Source organism: Nomascus leucogenys, chromosome 20, assembly GCF_006542625.1.
Source record: "Nomascus leucogenys isolate Asia chromosome 20, Asia_NLE_v1, whole genome shotgun sequence".
Lineage (NCBI taxonomy): Eukaryota > Metazoa > Chordata > Mammalia > Primates > Hylobatidae > Nomascus > Nomascus leucogenys.
In genome coordinates, this window is record NC_044400.1 from 10,999,603 (window position 1) to 11,022,392 (window position 22,790).

A 22,790-nucleotide genomic window follows, 5' to 3' on the forward strand; every position below is an offset into this window, starting at 1 on the left:
ACCTTGTCTTTTTTAAAGTTCAGTGAACATTATCAGTTGATGGAACTTTTTGACTGTTTAAGTGACCAAGTGCAAAAACATGATACCTACTAGAAAATATAGCTAATAAGTCAACTTCTATGAAATTAATTTGTCCAAGTGACTACTAATAGAGTAGACTTTTCATATAATATGAAAGAGATTGAATAATTTACTGTTGATGAAATCGGTACCAAAAGTGTTTTACTTTTATAAATTATAAACTTCACAGTTCTAAAATGAATATTCAAGAATAGGTGTGATATATTGTGTCCCAAAAATGGAAGCAATTTTAGCTTTGTTTTCTCTTGATAGGCAGAGTTAGGTAGTAAAATGGTGTTAACGGAAATGACTTTCTCCCCATTCACAGTGAAGACTCTAATATTATCCAAAAAATATTAGTGGAATATTGTACAATGATCTATATGCCCTTTGCATATCTCTAGGGCTTCTTAAATTGAAAGCTATTTTGTCCTCTGAAATATATATTTTTCAGTGTTTTATCGGAAAATGATGAATGTGAAGAATGACCTTCTTCTTCCCAGCCCATTCAGCAAAATTGTTTTCAGATCACAGGCATGGTCATAGTGTACTGGTTAGGATTCTCTAGAGAAACAGAACAAACAGAGTGTATATATAGAGAGAGAGAAAAAAAGAGATTTATTAAGGAATTAGGTCACACAGTTATGGGAACTGGAAAGTCCAAAATTTGCAGAGTACATCAGCAGGCTGGAGACCCAAAAAGAGCTATGTTACTGCTTGAGTTCAAAGACAGCCTGGAGGAAGAATTTCATCCTTCTCAGGGGATCCCAATCTATTCTTAAGGCCTTCAACTGATTGGATGAGGCGAACTCACATTATAGAGGGTAACCCGCTTATTACTCAAATTCTACTGATGTTCATATAATCTAAAACATACCTTTACAGCAACATCCAGACTGATGACCAATTATTTGTGTACCATGGGCTAGCCAAATTGACTCATACAATTAACCATCACACATAGTTAGCTACACAATAAGCTTTAGATGTGGTTGTGTAAATCAATGCAGAATTCCCATAAGAACAATAGCTTGGAATCCAGAAATTATTATTTGTGTTCATATCCACTCACCAATTTGTTTGCTCTATCTATCTGCATGTATTAGTGACTACCAGATGATGACTTTTCAGGACCTTTTATTGTGAGACATTTCTCCATGGATCTCTCACATTTCTGCATGTCTTAAAGTAAGACACTCACTGTTTTTTTCTTCAGAAGTATCTTTTCAAGAATGCTTGTATAGCAAAGAGTATTGAGAGAAAAAGACACAGTCACCTGCCAGTGAAAACAGCAGGCCTTCTTACTGCCCATTATAATAGGCTTGGATTTTCTAAACTCAGAATTCTTCTCCTGTAATGCCACCCACAGTGTATGAAAGCATCCATATGGACCCCTCCCAGTTGCCCCTGCGGACTTCGAAGTAAAGGGAACTGACACCAATCTGCTGATGACCATCCTGCTTGTTGTACCATGAGTAATAAAATCTTTTATATCTGATCCACAAGTCTTGTGTCTTCTACCAGAATTCATGGAACAAAAACAGGCAAACTTGTAAGCTTGAAAGTATGATAAAAATCTCAGTCCTTAACCATTCTTAGTCTTTCATTTTATTTGTCATTTTAGATCATTGGTAACTATGATGCATACTACGGCACTATCTTTACTTGACCATGTCTTCATGGTATCAAAGATAAAATAACTGAATGTCATTGCGTGATGATCTGTATTCCCTGACCCATTGAGAGTGACAGTTTGCATTGGATAATGGAAGGAAACCACTATGTTTTAATATATTCTGTTTATTCTGGAAAATAAGATCCTTATACGCACTCTACATATCTCTTTGAATACAACATCAAGGTATTTTGTTCTGAGTGAGAATGGCTTGTGTATTCACCCTCCTTGACCTAACAGCTAAGGAGAAATCTGGAATGAAAATGAGGTTGAGAAACATCAGCCTCAGCTGGCCATTAGGGACAAGTGGTATCTTTAGTTTGTGACCAGAGACCCTTGAAACCCCATGAGACAGCTTATTCAGCAAGCAAATTTTGCTGCTACACTATTAATTAAATCAGTGTCATTCACTCATGTCAGATACATGTGAGCTTTTTATGGCCTCAGGCCATATTGAAATGTTCAAAGAGAATCTGTATTAATTGAACTACAAGAACAGGAGACAGGAGACTTGTCCAGGTGCTGACTCTAGGGTGAGGTAAGTTATCGCTGGCCTTAGGGACGTCTACATGCATGATGCAGACTTAATTATTTGAGGCACTTTACCATACTCTGTACTCACGTAGACACTTTCGTTCTAACTCAGAAAAATAATGTTCATGCTAAGGATAGATAACACTGGATAAACTTGTATAAGGTAGAAAAATGTAGAAACTATGATTTTATAATGGCCATTTTTGGGTATAATTTTTAGTTAGTTTCTTATTATATGCATCAAATTCTGTTGTAAAGCATCAAGATCTATGGATCATTTTTGGAGGTCCAGCTTATGTGCCATAACAAAAATAAGGCCACTGCTCACATCCTTTCTTTTAAAAATCATGGACCTATTTTAAAAATAGGCAATTATATTTTAAGTATATAAAACTTTAGTCTTCTGTTCCATGAATGTGTAATATCTAAAAATCAGACCTGTAATGAAGTTTTCATTTTAGAAATATGTTTTTCTCCCAAAACCACTCTCTTTACAAATGTTTATTTGGTCTAGTCCAAAGTTTTACATTCATTTGAAGAACAGTCCTATTTATTCTTTTTAAATCCACATCATTATTCTTTTAAAATTTACATAAATTTTATTATATATTATTTATCCTCATTTCCTTAGTGGTAGGTGTCTCTTATAGGAAGTAATATTGTTAACAATATTAAGGAGTTTTTCGCTTAAGTAAACCATGCACTTCATTATTAATCCTAAATTTGAATGAGATATGTGAGTGTGTGGGTGTTTAATGCACTATTCATATATTACTCCATTCATACAAGTTATTTTGAAATTACTAGAACAATTACTCCATTCATACAAGTTATTTTGAAATTACTAGAACAAAGATAACATGTTGTAGAAATTATAATAATTTGAGAAAAATAATATTCTTAAGTTTTCAAAATGCAAGAAAAGGCTGTTTATTTTCTGAGTATGAGTAAATGTGCAATATCTTCACTTAGTATGAAAAATACAGACATAATATTAATCTAAACAAAGTTTACAAGAAATAATTATCTACTGGAATTTTTTTTTCTTAACAAGTAAAAACATGTTAAATCCTTGCCTATTGACGCATGAAAATGGGTATTTTGTGAAAGCTAAGGGAGATTTTGACCAGATTTTTAAAATAGTCAAGCTCTTGTTTGCCATTAGTTATGCAATAATAATAATAAATAGCAAATATGAATTTTATAATGTAGAATACTTGAACCCTATCCCAAAGTATACAAAGAAATCTACTCTACCAAGTTTTTCTTTATCAAGTATCTTCCTTGCATTTTAATATCATGTGTTTCCTCAAGCTAATAATTAGACTCTCTGTAGTCACTGATGTTTGTTTGGCCTTTGAATGCCACAACCTTCATATATCCCTGATCTGGTTAAAGGGCTTTTGTTCATAGAGTCATTATTAGTCAGTCTCAGGCAGGACCCAACCAGACCCCTTTGAATAAAATATCAAACGTACCTAAGACTGATGTTCTATATGTCTAACTTTTCCATCTAATTTATAAGTTAATTTAAAGCAGGGACCAAATAATGTGGAAGCAGAATGCTTCCCTCATCAGTGTATATTTGTCGAGAAAGGAATTAATTGGTTGTTCAAGCTGTGTTCTGCAAGAGAGAAATTCCTCCCTGTCCTATTAAAGATAACCTAAAAAGATTCCCAATTTGCTCATAGATCTTTTTATACATTTTCTTATCTTAAAATTTTTATTCATTATCAGTCTCCCTATAACAGAAAAAAAGAATCAAAGCACAAACAGAAAACAACCTTAAAAAATAATCTAGGCTAATTCCTTTATTACTATCTTAATAGACTAGATACCTAGCTTAAAGAAAGATTATACAGAAATTATAATGATATTATTACAGGAATAATAATCATCATTATATATTAGTATGTGCCAACAATTATTTTAAGAACATCTCATATATTTATTTATATACTATTTTTAGTCAAAGTTAGTCACTGGTAAAAATGCAAGAAAATATTATAGAAAAAGCATTTTAAAGGTGAAAAACAAAAGATATAACCCTATCAAGTAGTACCCTTAAAGAAAAGGGACAGAAGAGATATAAAATATTTTTTAATCCTGATAAATTAATAAAAACTAACATGAACTGAGAAGTTACTGTATTCCAGGAAATATGCTAAATGTTTACATGCAGTAGCTATTAATAGCTTGCCCTTTGTAATCATCCTATGAGGTAGGTGCTATTATAATATTCACTTTCCCGATGCGTCACTGAATTTGCTTACCCAAGTGTCAGAAACAAAAGTTTCATCCATACAGCATTGTAACTGCTTCATATGAAAAAAAAAGTCTCAAGTCATATAGTAAAAGGAAAAGTTTCAAAAATAAGATGGGTTATCCAGCATGAAGACTTTTTATACTGGGGCAGATTTCAAATGTAATTCAATTTTTGAAAACCAACTAACAAGATAAAAATCAGCTATAGGCTATAATAAATAGAGAAGAGTAAATAACTACTCTCGTTCCATTATGCCAGAATAGGAAAGTGCTCAGGAAAATTAAGTGTCAATAAGTAAAGGCAAAATTAAACTTCTTTTTCTAAGCATAGGCACAATTAACCTATGAAAGTTACTCATATTGGATGGTAATGAAGCAGGTAGCTTAGCGAAATTGGGAACATATCTGATTCACTGTAATGGGATTTTCAGTTAGATCAGATCACATTTTGTATCAGTCATTCTGAATCACGACACATGTTGATTAGCAATAAGGGTTACAAGGGAAAATTTTACTTTTTTTCCTGAGCCAGAAAGACCATGATGAAACAACATGATAATAGTAAATACCCACTGTGTCTGCATACAGGGAAATGTGATATAGATTTCCTTGTAGTGTGTGAATACACAGCTCCCTCTCTAATATATACTACCTATTGCTTTTGTCCAGTAAGTTCCAGTTCTGTAACTCATGCCAAAAAGGAAAAGAGGAAGTCTGTGTCGTCTACCTTGGTTTTGAGAGAAAAGGAGGAGTTCACAGCAATTTTTCATGCAACAGAAGAATGGAATCGTAGTTGTAATGCTGTAGGCTGAAGTGTGGTTTATAAAATGACGAAAAGCAAGGACAGGATGCTACAAAAACTCACCCTCGGAACCGTGTAGTTTTGAGGGTTTCCACACTGTGGGTCATAAAGCTTGGATTTTTATCCAATTGCTACTGCTTCGTGAATGATAATAGACCATAAGTAACTGCCTTCACTCTGAAGTTTTAATTACCCCCCTTTATAAAAGAAAGGGTTTGAATTAGGTGAACTCCTAGGATTATTATTTGTCTATTACATTTGAATTATCATTGCCTGTATCTCTTATAATCCTGTAATAAGATTCTTGGTAAGGTAAGTCTAAAATAAAGAGAAGTATTTCGGCGATTCTTGAGATTCACTGTTGATGCAATTCTGGGATGAAAGCCTATCCTGGGCTTTCGTACTTGTGCTCCTGCTGAAACTCTTCATCCTTGGGCAAGAGGATATTCATATTATTTTGCTTACTCAGATTACATGTTACAAGTTTGAACATGCTGACACAGCACTAGTAGATTTTTCTTCAGAACAGTCTATGTTGCTGAATTTGCCACTTATATTCAAGCTTTTTCACTGCTATCACTTATATGTTCCCATTTTTCTGCAGATCACTGAATTACAATAAATTGAGGTTCAATTAAAATCTGAGTTAATGACCGTGATTAATTTGTTAACACTGTGTACAATTGAGAGAGGGCCTATTATTCACATAAAAAGGCATTCAAAATAAAATTGAAAAGTATTCTATAGAATAGTGACTTTGCAAAAATTATACCATAAAGATTTCATGGATCAGAGTTCATTCCTTTTTGAACTAAAGTTTTTATTAGGTAGAATATTAGTAGTGAACACTCATTTTACTATAGTTGTAAAAGCAGTCTCTTTCTTGTTTTTGCTTTTTTTTTTTTTTATAGATCTGGATAATGTAGAGGGCATTGCTGTGGACTGGATTGGAAATAATCTTTACTGGACCAATGATGGCCATAGGAAAACCATTAACGTGGCCAGGCTGGAAAAAGCTTCTCAGAGTCGGAAGACTCTTTTAGAGGGTGAAATGTCTCATCCCAGAGGAATTGTGGTGGATCCACTTAATGGGTATGCAATATTTGACTAGCTTTATATAAGAAAAATGATAATAGATAAATTTGTTTCCTACGTAGTTAATAATAGTTTTATTTAAATCCATATGTGTAGCTGAATTTCCACACAAATGGTCTTAGTGGGTAAAGTTACACATTTAATGGTTTTTCTGTCCTAGAGAATGCGCTAAATAAATATGTCAGAATACATTGACCTGAAATAGATTACTTCACAAAGATATATTACTTGATTTATTCAAAATTAGCACTATAATTCTGTTTTTTAAGCAGCCCGACACCAAGATAACTCAATCAGAGAATCAATCCCTTTTATATTTTAAAGGCTATTGAAATTTAGTGTATTCAAAAAAACAGCAAAAGTTTTATACATTTCCTAGAGGTCAGACATTTTCTTAAATGGGTTACTCTGACCCTATTTTGTAACCCTTAACAATAATCCTCTGAAGTAGTTGCCATTCTTACCCCTGTTTTATAAGTTGAAAATGATAACTGTCTTGCCAAACACTATTCAATTAGTGAAAGACTGGGTCTACATTTATCCCCAGGAAGCCTGTCTCTATGACTTTACTCTTAGCCACTAAACTTCACTGCTTTTTATTAGTCTAGGGTGATAATCACATAATTTTAGATACCACCATAATTTCCATATAGTGACATCATTTTATAGTATGTATTACTTGTTTTAGAATGAAATATTTTGTCCAATTCTTGGTAATATGTTTTCTTTTGATTTTTAATCAGCACTATTACCTGAATGCAAAACTGTACTTACAGAAATATCAAAGAAGATGGAAATTTTCATAGTATTTTATAACTTTAAAAATGTTATTTTATTGAATATTTTACATGTATAGTTTTTTGGAGTGTTTTTCCTTCCATGGCTTACATATTATTGTTTCAAGACATCAAAAAATAGATTTTCTTTACACTTTACTGCACACATACAAAAAATATCTATTGTATAGGAGGCATGTGAACCCCTTATAAACTGATATTACCAAATTGCAGTTCCTAGAATTGTTCGTATTAAGAGTAGCTCCAAATACAACCAGGGTGCTTCTTCCTAGGCAGTGAGTGAACTCATTGTAAGTGTTTTCATAGGGCATAATTATAAAGTAATTTTGGTGATTTTATGTTTGGATTATATAATCATCTGGTAAACCAGCCTTAGTTTTTGAAGAGTGTTTATTCCACACTGTCCAAATCTATCTGAAGAAAGAAATTTCAAATCTGTCTTACAACAGCATCTTCTTTCTCACTATTCTGTTAGAGAAAATGTTTTCTGATAGAGCTAAAGAGTCTTTGTTGTGCCCAAGAAATGACATAAATATGGAAGTCATAGAAACATATGATTTAGAAGAAAATTCAGAGCCCACTAGTCCCATCTCTCTCATCAAACTTAGAAATCCAATTCAACATCTCCCAAGTTTGTAGGCATCCAGATGATGTTAGAAACCTATAGCATCTACATAGTTCAAGCTATTTGAAGGCAATTCTGATTAATAGAATATTTTTTTCATTGAGACGATATCTGCATCCCTGTAATGTCTTCCTACCAACTGTCCCTATATACAAGGAATAAGTGCAATAAATATTATTTAAAACTAGACAGTGTTACTGAGAAACAGAGGAAAGAGCTTATTTTGACTCATCTCCAGAAAGGCTGGGGATAGACTTCATCAGATAATTATGTTCGAACAGGCCTTGAAATAAAAGGTAGAATTTTTCTTGCTATATTAGCAGAAGGCCAGATTAACCTATGTTTTATGTGAAGAATACATAGAGTCCCACCTAGAAAAAATATTTGTATTAGTTCCTGCTTATTTTATAGGTTATATTTCTATTTTGTGTGTTTAAGAATTCTCATCATTTGGTATTGGTATTGATTGTAAAGCTTTCATAATATTCTTTTTTTTTTTGAGACAGGATCTTACTCTGTTACCCAGGCTGGAGTGCAGTGGTTTGATCTTGGCTCACGACAGCCTCGACAGCCTGGGCTCAAGTGATCGACTCTCCCACCTCAGCTTTGAGACTAGCTGGAATTACAGGCACAGGCCACCATGCCTGGCTACTTTTTGTATTTTTTTTTGTAGAAATGAGGTTTTGCCATGTTGCTCAGGCTGGTCTCAAACTCCTGGGCTCAAGAAATTCGCTTGCCTCAGCCTCCCAAAGTGCTGGAATTACAGACATGAGCCATGGTGCCTGGCCCACAATATACATTTAAGCATATATATATTTTGTTTTTTTGTTAATATAATATATTTGTTTAATAAAAAAAAAATATATATATATATAAAACCTCTCTCAGATTGGCATTACTTAGAAAAATAACTTTCTTATATTTTGTTTAAATAAAAATAATTTTAGGTGATGGATCAGTTGGCAAACAATTCCTTTTTTCAAATAGTAAAATATGCAGTATATTTAGAATGTCCAGATTTATCTCTTTCGTGTGTGTGTGTGTATGTGTATGTGTTTTTATGTATACACAGGCACATGTATGTGTGATTTAAGTCACCGAAAAAAAAATATGTTGCCATGATCAAAAGGAGAAGCTATAGGGTAAGATAACTGCAATATTAATAAGTTATAAATGAACAAAAATAAAACTCTATTGATTAACTGTATTTAAGAAAATTTCAGGAAAATATTAATAGAGATGAAAAGATTGCATATTTCACTTTTGTATAGTTCATTTATATAGCTGATGTCAAGTAGTTATACCTAACATAGAATTAGAGCAAATAGAATGACTATCCTTTTTGTTACTAAGTTGTCCCAATAAAAAAATCACTTTAAGGAATTACAAGATAGAAATATTTCCATGTTTATTTCTAGGATTAATACAATTCAACAGTCTCAATATACTTCCTTGGATCTAAAAAGGCATATCAACATAATTGGAAACCGTTAAGAGAATTTAAAAAGAGCTTAATTGGTATGAAATAATGGGTAGTGTGTTCATCCTCAGTTTTCCCAAGTCTGCCAGTTTGGATCACAGTAGGATTTTTCGTCATGGTGACAGACTTTTTCCAAATGCACTTAGAAATTCTTAGCATCTACAAAATGGGGGAGGCAGGGGATCTAATAAGAGTATTTCAAGGGTCAGCAGCTTAGAAAAGATTTGAGACTTTATAAAGTTGTATATGAGATGACTGGATTAAACCTACACTTTAATTAATAAACTCAGGAACTTTCACATGACCCTAAAACAACCCATGTGGTGGGTTTTAACCTCGTTCATGAGCGAATTGGAACATTAGTTCAAGGCCCCCTCTCCTACTGTTAGAGCTTTACAAAAGATTTGTTTTTAAAGGCACATGCTTTTGTTTGAGACAGAACTTAAAGCTCAAAATCTCAAGGTCAGTCAACTTGCTATTACTAAACTTGTGTGCAGCTAAATCATCTTCTGTAGATTTTGGGGTAATAATAAGCAGCAATAAAACATAGATGATTTGCATCAGGAAGACAAATTAGACCTAGCCAAACAAACTCAGTATGACTGTGCCCTTTAGAACAAAGTCAGTCCAATTACCTGTCTTAAAGAATAATAATTCATCTGAGATTAAATAAAGTCTGGAGTAGATCATTAACTGTGCCATGGATTCTCATGTCTTTCAATCTGCTTTTTAATCACATAATTGATTATATACTTTTTGAAGTGGACAACATTTAAAATAGTAATGACCCAGAAAATAATTTCCTATACTTGGCATCAACACCCCCCAAAAATAGATATTTGGCACTTACTGTCAGGTTCATTAATGCGTGAAGCCAGTAAGTGCGATAGTGGTGGTAATTGGCTTTTCTGTAATAAGCGCGAATGCACAGTTCTACCAAACAAATCTTTGCTTTCTTTAAAACTTCACAGCTGCCCCCTCTTTGACAGATAAGCACTCAGATAGGAGGACAAATCAGAATGAAACTAGAATTTATAGAACCCCCAAATCTGAGGAAGTGTGTATACTGTGGCTGGTTGTAATAACATGTATGCATTTTTGTTGTTTTTTAATGTCTTAGTTGGATGTATTGGACAGACTGGGAGGAAGATGAAATAGATGACAGCGTGGGAAGGATTGAGAAGGCCTGGATGGATGGATTCAATCGGCAGATTTTTGTGACTTCAAAGATGCTGTGGCCAAACGGTTTAACTCTGGACTTTCACACCAACACATTATACTGGTGTGATGCCTATTACGATCATATTGAAAAAGTGTTTTTGAATGGAACTCACAGGAAGGTAAAAGACAAATGCTGCTGTTTTTAACCCACAGGCTTCTTTTTTTCACAGAGCCTTGTTGTGTTGTGTTAAAAATACTTTCAAGTTTATTTTTACTCCTCTGAGGTGGCTGCCAATAGTCTCCATGGGGTGGCTGAAGGAGGCTGAGCATTAAGTAATGCAGCTGGCACTTGCCTCTGGGAGACCAGGCCCAGCTCACTGTGGTATGCCAGGATTTGTGGGATTTTTAAAAGCAGCTCTCAGGATATCAGAGCTGTTTTAAAATGCAGTTTTTCTACATTATTGATGAGTTTTCTATAACCAAGCAACCCCACTCTATTAAAATATGTTCAATATTTTGAGCTGAAGTTAAACATTATGTATTATGAGGAAGTAGTTACATTGTATTTAGTTAGGTAACTTGGTGACATTGAAACTTAAACACATAGTAGGAATGAGCTGAACTTCAAGCTTATTGGTATGAAGAGGGAGGTATCTGTTTCCTCTTGCTTTTTCTGCTAGAGTAACTGCAAAATGATTTTGAAATTCTTAGGTAAAATTGAGGATGATGCAGTTGTCTGTGAGACAGAGGCATAGTTGACAAAACAAAACCTCTCTATTTCATGTTTTAATTACCTAATTACACATAACACCAATAACTGACTTTAACTGTGAGTTAAATAATAGAAAAAGGGAATGTTAGAAATGACCAAAATGCTTCCTTTAAGTTACATTTCTTTTCTTTTTGGAAAGAAAAACTGCACATTTGGCTAAGCCTGCTCATTATGGATTCTGTTTTAGAAAGAAGTACTACACTCATCAGTTAAGACTGTTCTGTTGTTGATTGACTCTAACAATACCGTAAATATTTTCTCCAAATAAGTACAATTGGTTGGCGTTTAACCTAATGTCACATACTTAACAGGTACTAGATAAACCTTTATGCTTCTTTAGAAGATGTTGGTATATAAACAATAAACATAATATTTCCATGGCCAGCATATTTTAGCCTACATAAAGGTGAGAAAAAAATGAAGAAACCATGTCAATTATTCAATATATGATAATTTGGTAAGAAGAATTCAGTTAAAAGGAGCAAAATTTAAATTTATGACCCTAAATTATTTAGATAATTTTCTCAATTCTCTAATATTAAATGAAGTGAATACAAAATCTTTTTCATCTTGTATTCAATATGTTTTTATTTATGGTGAAAGGTGAAAAAGTATTATCATTATTGAGGTATAATTTATTCCCCTTCTACAATCCTACATGTGAAACTGGACTTAAACGTTCATCACATGATTCCTCCATTTAAGGAACAACAAAACAATATAACTAGAATGTAAATGAATATATTAACATAATCAGAATTTAATTTGCCAGTGAGTTTTTATCTGTTTACTAATAATAAATGTGTCTGTGTTTAAATTAAAATCTTTACCACCTTTTCTGCCGGATCCAAGATTTCTTCAGTTTGCATTGGCCCAATTAAAGTAGGAGGATCCTTTTGACTCCCAATGCTGTTTGAACATGTTCTATTTGTTGGTTATTGGATGAGCAATGTTGTAATACACATGATTATTCAGCTTGCTTGATTTCTATCCCAGGATATGGTACTGAAATATCATAAGCAAAAGAAACAGGAATGAGAGTAGGGAAAAGTCATTTTAGTATTTGCATTGTTAACCATATTTTTCGTGCCATAGATGAAATAATTTACATCAATAAAATAGATGGTTTAATAATAAATAATAAATTGTTTAGATAAAATAGATGGTTTCCTTCAAATAGCATGCCCTAAAACAAACAAAAAATATGCTCACATTGTGAAATCCATTTTTTAAATCAGAGAAAATGAGTTAAGATATTATATTATTAGGTTATACTTATTGAATATCACTTTAAATATCTAGTTATGTTTCTAAAGGTCAGTTCTGATTTTTCACAATGTGTTTATATTTTACAGATTGTTTACAGTGGGAGAGAGTTGAACCACCCCTTTGGACTGTCGCATCATGGAAATTATGTGTTCTGGACTGATTATATGAATGGTTCCATTTTTCAACTAGATTTGATAACGAGTGAGGTGACGTTGCTGAGGCATGAAAGACCACCCCTATTTGGGCTTCAGATTTATGATCCACGAAAGCAACAAGGTATTAAAAAACAAATAAAAATGCTTCTGAGATTCACATATAATAATACTTCACAGAAGTTATAAAAGATTTATCTTGACAGTGTTGCTAAAGTTTTATGATAAAAGATGTCAAATTCGCTCCAAAGTCAATCAAATCAGACTTTGTTATCATAGAAATTTACTTTTTGTTGTTCTAAATATCCTGAGTGATTATCTCTGGGAATTCCATATGAGTGAGGTTTAAGGTTTTCTCCAAGTATGTCCTTCTCTTCATGGGATTTTCATTGAAGAAGGCTATTAGTTATTAAAGTAAAACAATTCTTTTAATGTTTTCAAAGAGTAAGTATTGTTAAATGTGAGAACTTCCTTAGTTTGAAAAAAAGCTGTTGAAAATTGAAGATGAAGTATACAAGAAAAATGTTATTTTTAAAAGTATCTTAGTATGTTTATCTGATTAATTTCAATGTATATTTAAGGAACATGTAATTATTTTAGATGACACAAAAATAAAACCATCTATCACAATATTCATGTCTTCTTAAAATCAGATAATATTATTTTATATTTTATTTGTGTGAGTTATTAATACTTATTAGGACATCTACACATAGCATTACTCAGAATTTAGGTACTGAACAAAGAAAACCGTTTAGTAAATTACGTGGTAGGTTTTTTATGAGTCTAGTCATCGTTCCTTTTTTAATAAATATATCCTTGTAAAAATTTAGTGAGTATGTATTTCAATACATTTAAGATGAATAAATTATATTATGAATTTCCTAACACATATGCTATCGATTGGAAATTATCTGGCAACAGAGTTTTTGAAGATATTTCAGCTAAAACAGCGATGCTAAAGCAAACTATCTCATTCAAAAGCTTAACTTTTTTCCCACTATATTAAAATTGCTTCAATGGCATACAAATTCAATTTTATAAAATAATGGAAATGTGTACATGAGAAATATCAATAGCCGATAAAAGATAAAATTATCTTTTAAAAGAATAAAACAAATTATTCGGATGGCACAAGCCATAGCTATGGACAAGAAATGAAGAATAGAGATAATTGCCTGGATAGATTAAAAGGTAATATTTTGCTATATTCATATAAACCCTGCACCCCCACCACACTACCATAGTTTGCCTATACTGAACAAGAGCCCAGGCTACGAATAGAAACAATCCTTCTCATATTCTGAAGGATCTGCTTTTCAGGATTGTAGTTCTAACTTCACAATCCAATCAACATACGATCACATTTTCCATTTCCCTTCTCTTTAGAATTGTTCCTCTTGAATGTCATTGCTGAATTTCCCTCGCCAAAGTCCATAACATTTTTAACATCTTCAGAGTTTTTAAGCTTCCACTTGCTTTAGTGAGTTGTTTAACTAAATGCAACACATGTAGTGAAAAATGCCCTGGGCTTAGATCTGTCTCCTAACATCTCCTTTTAAAACTTGGGACTCATCATGAAAGATTTAAAAAAATAAGAAATACTTTCTTCATAACATTTCCCTGATGGTTAAATAGCTATTTGTTATTTAAAAGCAGAACTTACATAGCACTGTGCCTGACAAACAAATTATGATAGGTAACTTGCCCCTACAATTTCTCTAATAGGAGGTATTTGTTTTTAAGGTTACCCTACATATAGGCATTTTAAATAAATACTCAATGGAATAATGTATCATAATAATATACAATGAGGTACATAACTCTGATAGGGAATATTTTTGGTGTTCTGAACAGTGCCATTGATGTATAATAGTGCAATGTTATTCCTTAGATGGACAATGATCTTTTAAAAGTGCTTTTCCCCATTTTAATTGAAGGGACATTAAAATAAAAAATGAGCTCTGATTACTAAATTCTTTTTGAATTTTTATTGTAGAAACCATAATGTTTTGTTTTACTGAGTGAATGTATTGAGAATAATTTACTGATAATTTTTATTAACTTAGGTGAATTAATCAATTGATTTGAGTTTTCTACCACTTCTTCATATAGCTAAGGATTACCTAGTACTTAACTATATGTTTGATCAAGCAATACAATATAGAAATTAAATTCCTGATTAATATCATTTTTTCTCAGTCAAGAGACATTGATATTAGATAATCTAATTGAGTTCTAAATTTTTAGTATCTTTTACTACATTGATCAAAGTAGCTGAATTATAAAGCAAAATGCATTCCGATATTCAGATGTGAGCACTTTGTCTTAATTATTATAGTTTTATCTCGGTGGTGTTACTCTTTGCATTTTTAGAACATCAGATTTAATAAATATTTGAAAATAGATGATCTGTGTCCCACAAATGTTGGTTTCATATTGTCCTGTTAGACTGTTTTTTTTTTTTTTCCCACGGATAAAATTTAGCAATTGAAGGCCGGGCGCGGTGGCTCACGCTTGTAATCCCAGCACTTTGGGAGGCCGAGGCGGGCGGATCACGAGGTCAGGAGATTGAGACCACGGTGAAACCCCGTCTCTACTAAAAATACAAAAAAAATTAGCCGGGCGTGGTGGCGGGCGCCTGTAGTCCCAGCTACTCGGAGAGGCTGAGGCAAGAGAATGGCGTGAGCCCGGGAGGCGGAGCTTGCAGTGAGCCGAGATCGCGCCACTGCACTCCAGCCTGGGCGACAGGGCGAGACTCCGTCTCAAAAAAAAAAAAAAAAAATTTAGCAATTGAATAGAAAACCAAATCTGTAAGTAGTACATATCTCCTTTGCCTAATGGAATAAAAGAAACTAATCTTATATAACCTTATAGTCTCTCTCTCTCTCTCTCTCTCTGAGAGAATACCAATTATATGACTTTATTTTTATATATAGTATATATAAACTATATTTATTTATAGTTTTTATACATATGTATAGATAGTATTAATACACACAGACACACACATACACACACACACACACACACACACACACCATCTGACAAGACCACCATGAAAAATATTCAGGAATGCTAATAATGTAATTTCTAAATATTTTAGACTCAGTGTCAGAAAATTAGTCAACTAATCAGATCTCCCCTTACTCCTCATATTAGAAAAGACTTGTCAATAGCCAGGCACAGTGGCTAATGCCTGTAATCCCAGCACTTTGGCAGGCTGAGGTGGGTGGATTACCTGAGGTCAGGAGTTCAAGACCAGCCTGGCCAGTGTGGTGAAATCCCATCACTACTAAAAATACAAAAATTAGCCAGGGGTGGTGGCAGGAGACTGTAATCCCAGCTACTCGGGAGGCTAAGGCAGGAGAATCGCTTGAACTCGGGAGGCGGAGGTTGCAGTGAGCCGAGAATGTGCCACTGCACTCCAGCCTGGGTTACAGAGCAAAACTCTGTCTAAAAAAAAAGAGACTTGTCAAATTACTTGGAATACACCAGTGAATTTCAGGAAGGTAGATATAAATAGATAACATACTAAACAGAAAGCTACCTCTAGGAAAGAATTCTTAAGTAATTCTTAGGAATTTAGTCTAAGAATATTTTTCTCATATATTACTGTCATTTCTTTTGGTAAAATTTATAAGCTTTCCTTTTTCATTAACATTAGATATCTAGAACAAGTTTTAAAGCTTTCTTCTGCTACTCCTCATATAAAGAGCAGCAATTGTGTAAAATAACAGACTTTCTTTTTTATTTTCTAGGTTCAAAAGCACACTTTGATTTTTTGCACATTTTGGGGAATGAGATAATCAAAACTAAGTAATATTTTAATAAGGGTTGATTAAATGTATCCTATTATTTTATGACAAATAGAAGACATTTATTAACTAAGAACTAGCTGTAACTTAAAACTACTGGGAAATGGACTAAGCATTGTTATTTAATTTTCACAACATATATGTAAAATAGGTACTATTGATTTATATTTTACATGTGAGAAACCCAAGGATCAGACAGCCATAGCCATTGGCCCTCAAGAAACACAGTAAGCCAGGGATAAAACTGAGATTCAAATTCAGATGCATTTGACCAGAAAGTATTTTTCTGTGTTTAATTTGTGTGGCCAATTTAATTTCTCAAAATTTTATATCTACTATACTTTTAGATAGAAGAAAAAAATGTGAATCTTTTTTGATCATTGTAATTTTATCACTGGTAAATTTTGTATTCAAATATATATTTTTAATATAAAGTTCCCCTTGACTACTTTTATAGAATCCAGGATTTAGAGATTTTAGATTACACAGGACTAGTATAACAGACATAGCAGTTTTTATTTAATGTAGGACATATTTATTAATCACATTATTTTATAGGTTTAATAAGCTTTAGGTTTGGTGGTAGGACCACCATCACAAAATTTTTCTTTATTTTTATTTTTCCCATTTTTGAGATAATCACCAACCCCCCCCTGCCCACCGCCAAAACTAAGGAGTCTCTTAATATAGTTATGCACACACACTTACATAAGTAGCTTCAAAGCAAGTCAAATATAAACACAGTCTTCAGGGAGCATTTGATTCTGAAAGAGAAAAAGAGTAAGAAACATTTTATCCTTTCTTCAGATTGACTGACATCGTTCAAAGTCAATTCTTCTGAAATTATACTAGAATAAATGCGTAATTCATCTGGCCTTAGGATGTCACTCTCTCAGCCTTTATCTAACTTTTGGAATCAATGGGATGTCTACTGCCCCTTCTAAACTACAAGCTCAAGTATCTCTGCGTTAGAGAAAAAAAAAAAAAAAGAGAATCCTCATAGTTTTACATATTTTATATTAACTGCAGAGAATTCTCACTTTGCCTATGATAAGACACTGAGAAGTCAAGAGTCCAAGACACGTGTAGAAAAGGAGGTTTCTTTGTTCCACCATTTTGAAGAAAATTCAGATTAAGGAAAGACTGAAACAATGGAATTCCTTTGCGCTGGTTTCTATATTCTCTCATTTGCTCAAAAAAAGATATTTTATTAACAAAAGTTAAACTGCTAACGTCTAAAAACATTGAGATGTTAATATATAGGCTTGTGAAATGTTTTCACTTATTATTTGTGTCTTTACTCCCATTCTTTGGAAGTTGTATCTATCCACAAACTTGTACCTATGCCTGCACTCCAAATGATTGTTCTTGTCATTCAAACTGCTAACTAAAAGTTGCATTCACCACTTAACTTATTTAACTAATGTTTATCAAACACACTCTGTGCTGGGCACTATTTGCAAAGTGGAGAATATAATTTTGCTTCCAGAAGATACAAGATTGGGAAAAATAAAAAAGACAAAGTTTTTGATGAAGCCAGACAGCCATCTTCAACCAGATCTTGAAAGCTATTCTTCGTTTGCTTTCCTTGCATATTTGATTTTTAAAAACTATCTGCTTCCTAAAAGTCATAAACTTTTGTTGGTTTTGGTATATTATATTTAGTATGTCTTTTTTGATCTAATTTTATTTTATCATATATAAATAAGTTAGTGTTTGAGAGCACAATTTTGGACTAAGAAAATCTTATTTCTAATTATAAATAATTATAATATAATGATTAGAAATAAATGATAATTTAATACGAATTATTTCCTATTTCTACATAATGGAAGGGCCATTTAGACAATCACATATTCACTATTCCTACTTGCAAATGAGACAAAACCTTCCTTGTAATTTTATTTAAAAAAATTGAATAAAATATATATGTAAAGTAACTAGCTCTGGGATTGATTATAAGTTTTCATTAACAGCAGCTATTAATATGTTAATGATTTTTTAATTGATATATAGGTATAAAAATTTTTAGCACCATGTTTGAAAAGTAGTCACTTAAACATGTTTTAAAGAGGATATTTTTACATAAAATATTTTTCTAGTTCTCAGAACTTCAAAAAATACTATCATATGAGCTGTGTCTGGAACATATTAATGAAATTCAAAAATGTGTTGGGTCACTATTAAAATAAAGATCTAAGTCCTTCTGAGGAGAGATATGGAATTATTCAAATTAATTTAGATTTTGGATTTCTATTATGACAGAACAAATAACCAGTTCCTCTCTCTTAATATTTAGTATTCACAGAAAAGAAATATATTTCAAAGTTTGAATAATGCTAATTTATTTTTAAATACTTAAATTTCGTATTCATTTCGAATGGTATGAGGCACACCACTGCATTAAGGAATATGATATTTAGCATATAATTTCAACATTTCAAAATGTCAGTAATTCCTTATTTTTTACTGCTTAAATTCTTTATATATTTCTCAAAATATGTTGAATTCTAATTTTCCAGAATCTGAATGCTACTAAAATATTAAATACACAATTTCATCCTGTACAGAATGTGTACAACATAGAATAACTATGCATCCTGTGAAGCGTTGCATTTTTATTCCATGGCCATGGAATAAACGTGATGTTATCTGGAAGCTGCTTAAAGCATTTATGCATTTCCTATTAAAAAAACTCTGTATTAGGCTTAATTACCCTCTGAATTCAGAAATTGATACTGTAGCATGAATTATTAGCTTTCTTGGCTTTCATATATATTTTTTAATTTGTTATAAACACAGTGAATTAAATTTATTTTTCAAGATAATGAAATGATAATATACTTTAGGTCATTTCTTCTGATCTATGGGCACTCAGTGATAACCTGTGGTAATGTGTTGAATATTTATTTTATACAAGTGCATTTTAGAGTTTTTTTCTTACTTCTTCTTATCCTCCGTATAGCACATCCAACCTCTGAGGCTCGCAGTATAATAACCTAGTCTGTTACTTTAATCACATTTCTGGTATTTGCACTTTAATCATTTTATTCTCTTATTGTATGGCTCTAAGTAATTAAAAGCTCTTTATTTTTAATGTTTCAATAAAATCTTCTGGTATAATCAAAATGTTATTTATTGATGCTTTGAACAAACTGCAACATAGAGTAATATGACCCTGCAGTTACATTACCTATTGTATTGTTAGTGTTGAGTTCTTTTTAAAGTTTGACACGTTTATAGGTAAGTATAGTCATAAGTGGCATAAAGATGGTTCAGTCAGTGATGGACTGCATGTATGGTGATGGTCCTATAAGGTAATAATAATGTATTTTTACTGTACCTTTTGTATGTTTAGATATAGAAATGCTATTATCGTTGTGTATAATTGTTTACAGTATTCAGTACTGTAACTTGCTGTGTACAGGTTTGTAGCCTAGAAGCAATATTTGATATATAGGTATAAAATATTTTGGCACCGTGTTTGAAAAACAGTCACTTAAACGTGTTTTAAAGAGGATACTTTTACATTAAATATTTTTCTAGCTAAAATATTTTGGCACCATATAGTCTAGTTACGCAGCAGGCTCTACTATCTAGGTTTGTATAAGGATGCTTTGTGATGTTCACACAAGGATGTGATTACACGTTTCTTAGTATGTATGCCCATTGTTAAGTGATGCACAAGTGTAAATACACTTTCTTCCTTTCCTTTCCAACCTGTAAGACTAATTGGCAATCTAAATTGTATTTATTCGTACTGACACCTTTACAATTGTTAAAGGATGCATTACAGCTAGTTAGGAGGAATAAGTTCCAACTTTCTCTACCACTGTGGGATGATTATAGTTAACGATGATATATAGTTTCAAATATCCGGAAGGTGGATATTGAATGTTCCCAACACAAAGAAATAATAAATGTTTGAGATTATAGATATGCCAATTACCCTGATCTGATTACTATACATTACGTTTACTGAAACATCACTATGACTAAGAACAATTGTTACTTGTCGATTTAAAAATAATTACTCAATTTTATCTGAGAGTCTGCAAGGGTGCCTCACATACATTTACGTTCATGAATAACGTATGTTATTCATGAATTTCCTCTCATGCCTGCTTAATTTATGTCTGTTGTATACCTCATTAGTGCCTCTGCTCTTTAGATCCACTGGGAGAACACTTTCGCCCTTGTGAACTGTATATTCACCTTATACCAGCAAGGCTGCTCATTTTTGAGGCTTCACAGATGTCCTGTGATTCCTGGAGTCCTCAATACACTGCCTTTCCGGTGTATACTGCACAAGAGAAAAGAATACCCCACCCTTGCTCCCAGCACTCACTTGCTTTCTGTTCCCTGGGAATCCAAAGCCACATTCTGAGAGCCAGTGGTCTACTTTCCAAAGAACTCAGACTTGAATACAGTAGGCCTAATCTGGAAAACTATCCAAGACAGACATCATTCTGTTCTTTCTCTTCTCTCACCTAGAACCTAACTTCACTCAGACCTCTATCTCCTCCAATTAATGAGAAAATTCTCCGTATCTACCAATGCATCACATATTTTCAAACATTATTGAATTAGTTGTGATTCAACAAAAATCTTGACTATATTACTAAATATATAATATACATAGCATATATAAGTGTATGTAATTACATCTATGTTCACCTCCTAGAAAGAACGTGAATCAGAGTTCTCTGACACATTTACTTTCCTCCTCTTGCAGGTGACAATATGTGCCGAGTAAATAATGGGGGCTGCAGTACACTTTGCTTGGCTATCCCAGGAGGCCGGGTGTGTGCTTGTGCTGATAATCAACTTTTGGATGCAAATGGGACAACTTGCACATGTAAGTTCTTTTCATGTTACCCTTATTGTTTATTGGGCTCTTTCTGAAGACTAGAAGCAGAAGAAACCAAAGGAATTAAAATAAGACTTGGAAAGAGAAATTCAGATGATTATTTAGATATAATTCTTTTTAGACTATAAATTATTGATTAATTTTGAATATATAGATGAATATTGACAATGATGGTGTTTCGTGGAGTTCACTGCTATGTGTGATTTAGTAAAGAAAATTAAATAAGTATATGCCACAGAAGCATAAGAGAACTTCACTATAAGCAGTTGCAACAAAAATGCATTGTTGTTGATTAGATAGATGGTAGATTGATGCACAACATAGGCCTGCAATGACGTTAAATGGCTTCCTGACTCAGTTGTCTATATTAAGTGGTGAAGAGCGAGGAGGGAGGCAAAAAGACTTGTAAGGAATTTACAGACTATCCAAATAGTGAATTAACTGGATTGATTCATCTGGATTAAAGGCAATTTTATTAACTTTTGCTGACATTTCTCAATTTACTGCATCTTATTATTCTGATATGACTTTTGAAATTTGTTCTTTCTACCCCATGTGGTGTCCCTTAAGCACGATAACACCAAAAATGCTATATATGTATTGAGCACTATATAACATTTTTAGAATGACTTAATCTTGAATTGTGTGTTAGAGTTCTTCAGAAAAACAGAACTAATAGGATGTATATGATACACAGAAGATTTATTATAAGGAATTGCCTTGTGTAATTATAAAAACTGATGAGTCTTAAGATCTGCAGGTGGCAAGCTGGAAATCCATGAGAGTCCATGGTGTACATCTGGTCTAAATGTCAGCAGGCTTCAGACCCAGGAAGTGCTGATGGTTCAGTTTATGTCCAAAGACAGGAAGAAACCAATGTCCCAGTTCAAATAATCAGGCAGGTGAAGTTTATTTTGCCTGTGACAGGTTCGGCCTTTTGGTTCCACTCTGGCCAACTGATTGGAGCAAGTTCATCCACATGATTGAGGGCAGTCTACTTCACTCACTTTACTAATTCAAATGTCAATCTCATCGACAGCACCCTAACAGACAGACCTAGGATAATGTGTGACCAAACATCTGGACACCCCATGTCCCAGTCAAATTGGCATATAAAATTAACCATCACAAATTGCTGAATAAACATTTCGTGTATTTGTTTTATCATTTATAATGATTGTCTCTTGTGAGAGAGGAGGGATAAGTGTAACAAAAAGAACTTCAATTTATCAATAACATCTTATCTCTTCTGATGAAGAAAAGACGTATTTTTAAAAGGATATTTAAGATTTAAGACATATAAAAAAAAACCTTAAAGATAAAAAATGCACTTATAATGCCACTATTCAGAAATAAACTTCTAAGAAATCTTAATAGAGTTTCTTATAATGATATATCACTGGGATTTATTTTTA

At 32.8% G+C, this 22,790-nt stretch overlaps 1 protein-coding gene across 1 annotated transcript in view; it reads left to right on the forward strand.

Moving 5' to 3' along the window:
• LRP1B (LDL receptor related protein 1B) overlaps positions 1–22,790 on the forward strand; it is a 1,933,392-nt gene that overhangs the window by 1,120,075 nt on the left and 790,527 nt on the right. Inside the window, exons 12-15 of the mRNA XM_003267617.4 lie at positions 6,248–6,428; positions 10,454–10,673; positions 12,622–12,811; positions 21,241–21,363. Coding sequence (XP_003267665.2) covers positions 6,248–6,428; positions 10,454–10,673; positions 12,622–12,811; positions 21,241–21,363 — 714 coding nt within the window. The remainder of the gene's footprint in view (positions 1–6,247; positions 6,429–10,453; positions 10,674–12,621; positions 12,812–21,240; positions 21,364–22,790) is intronic.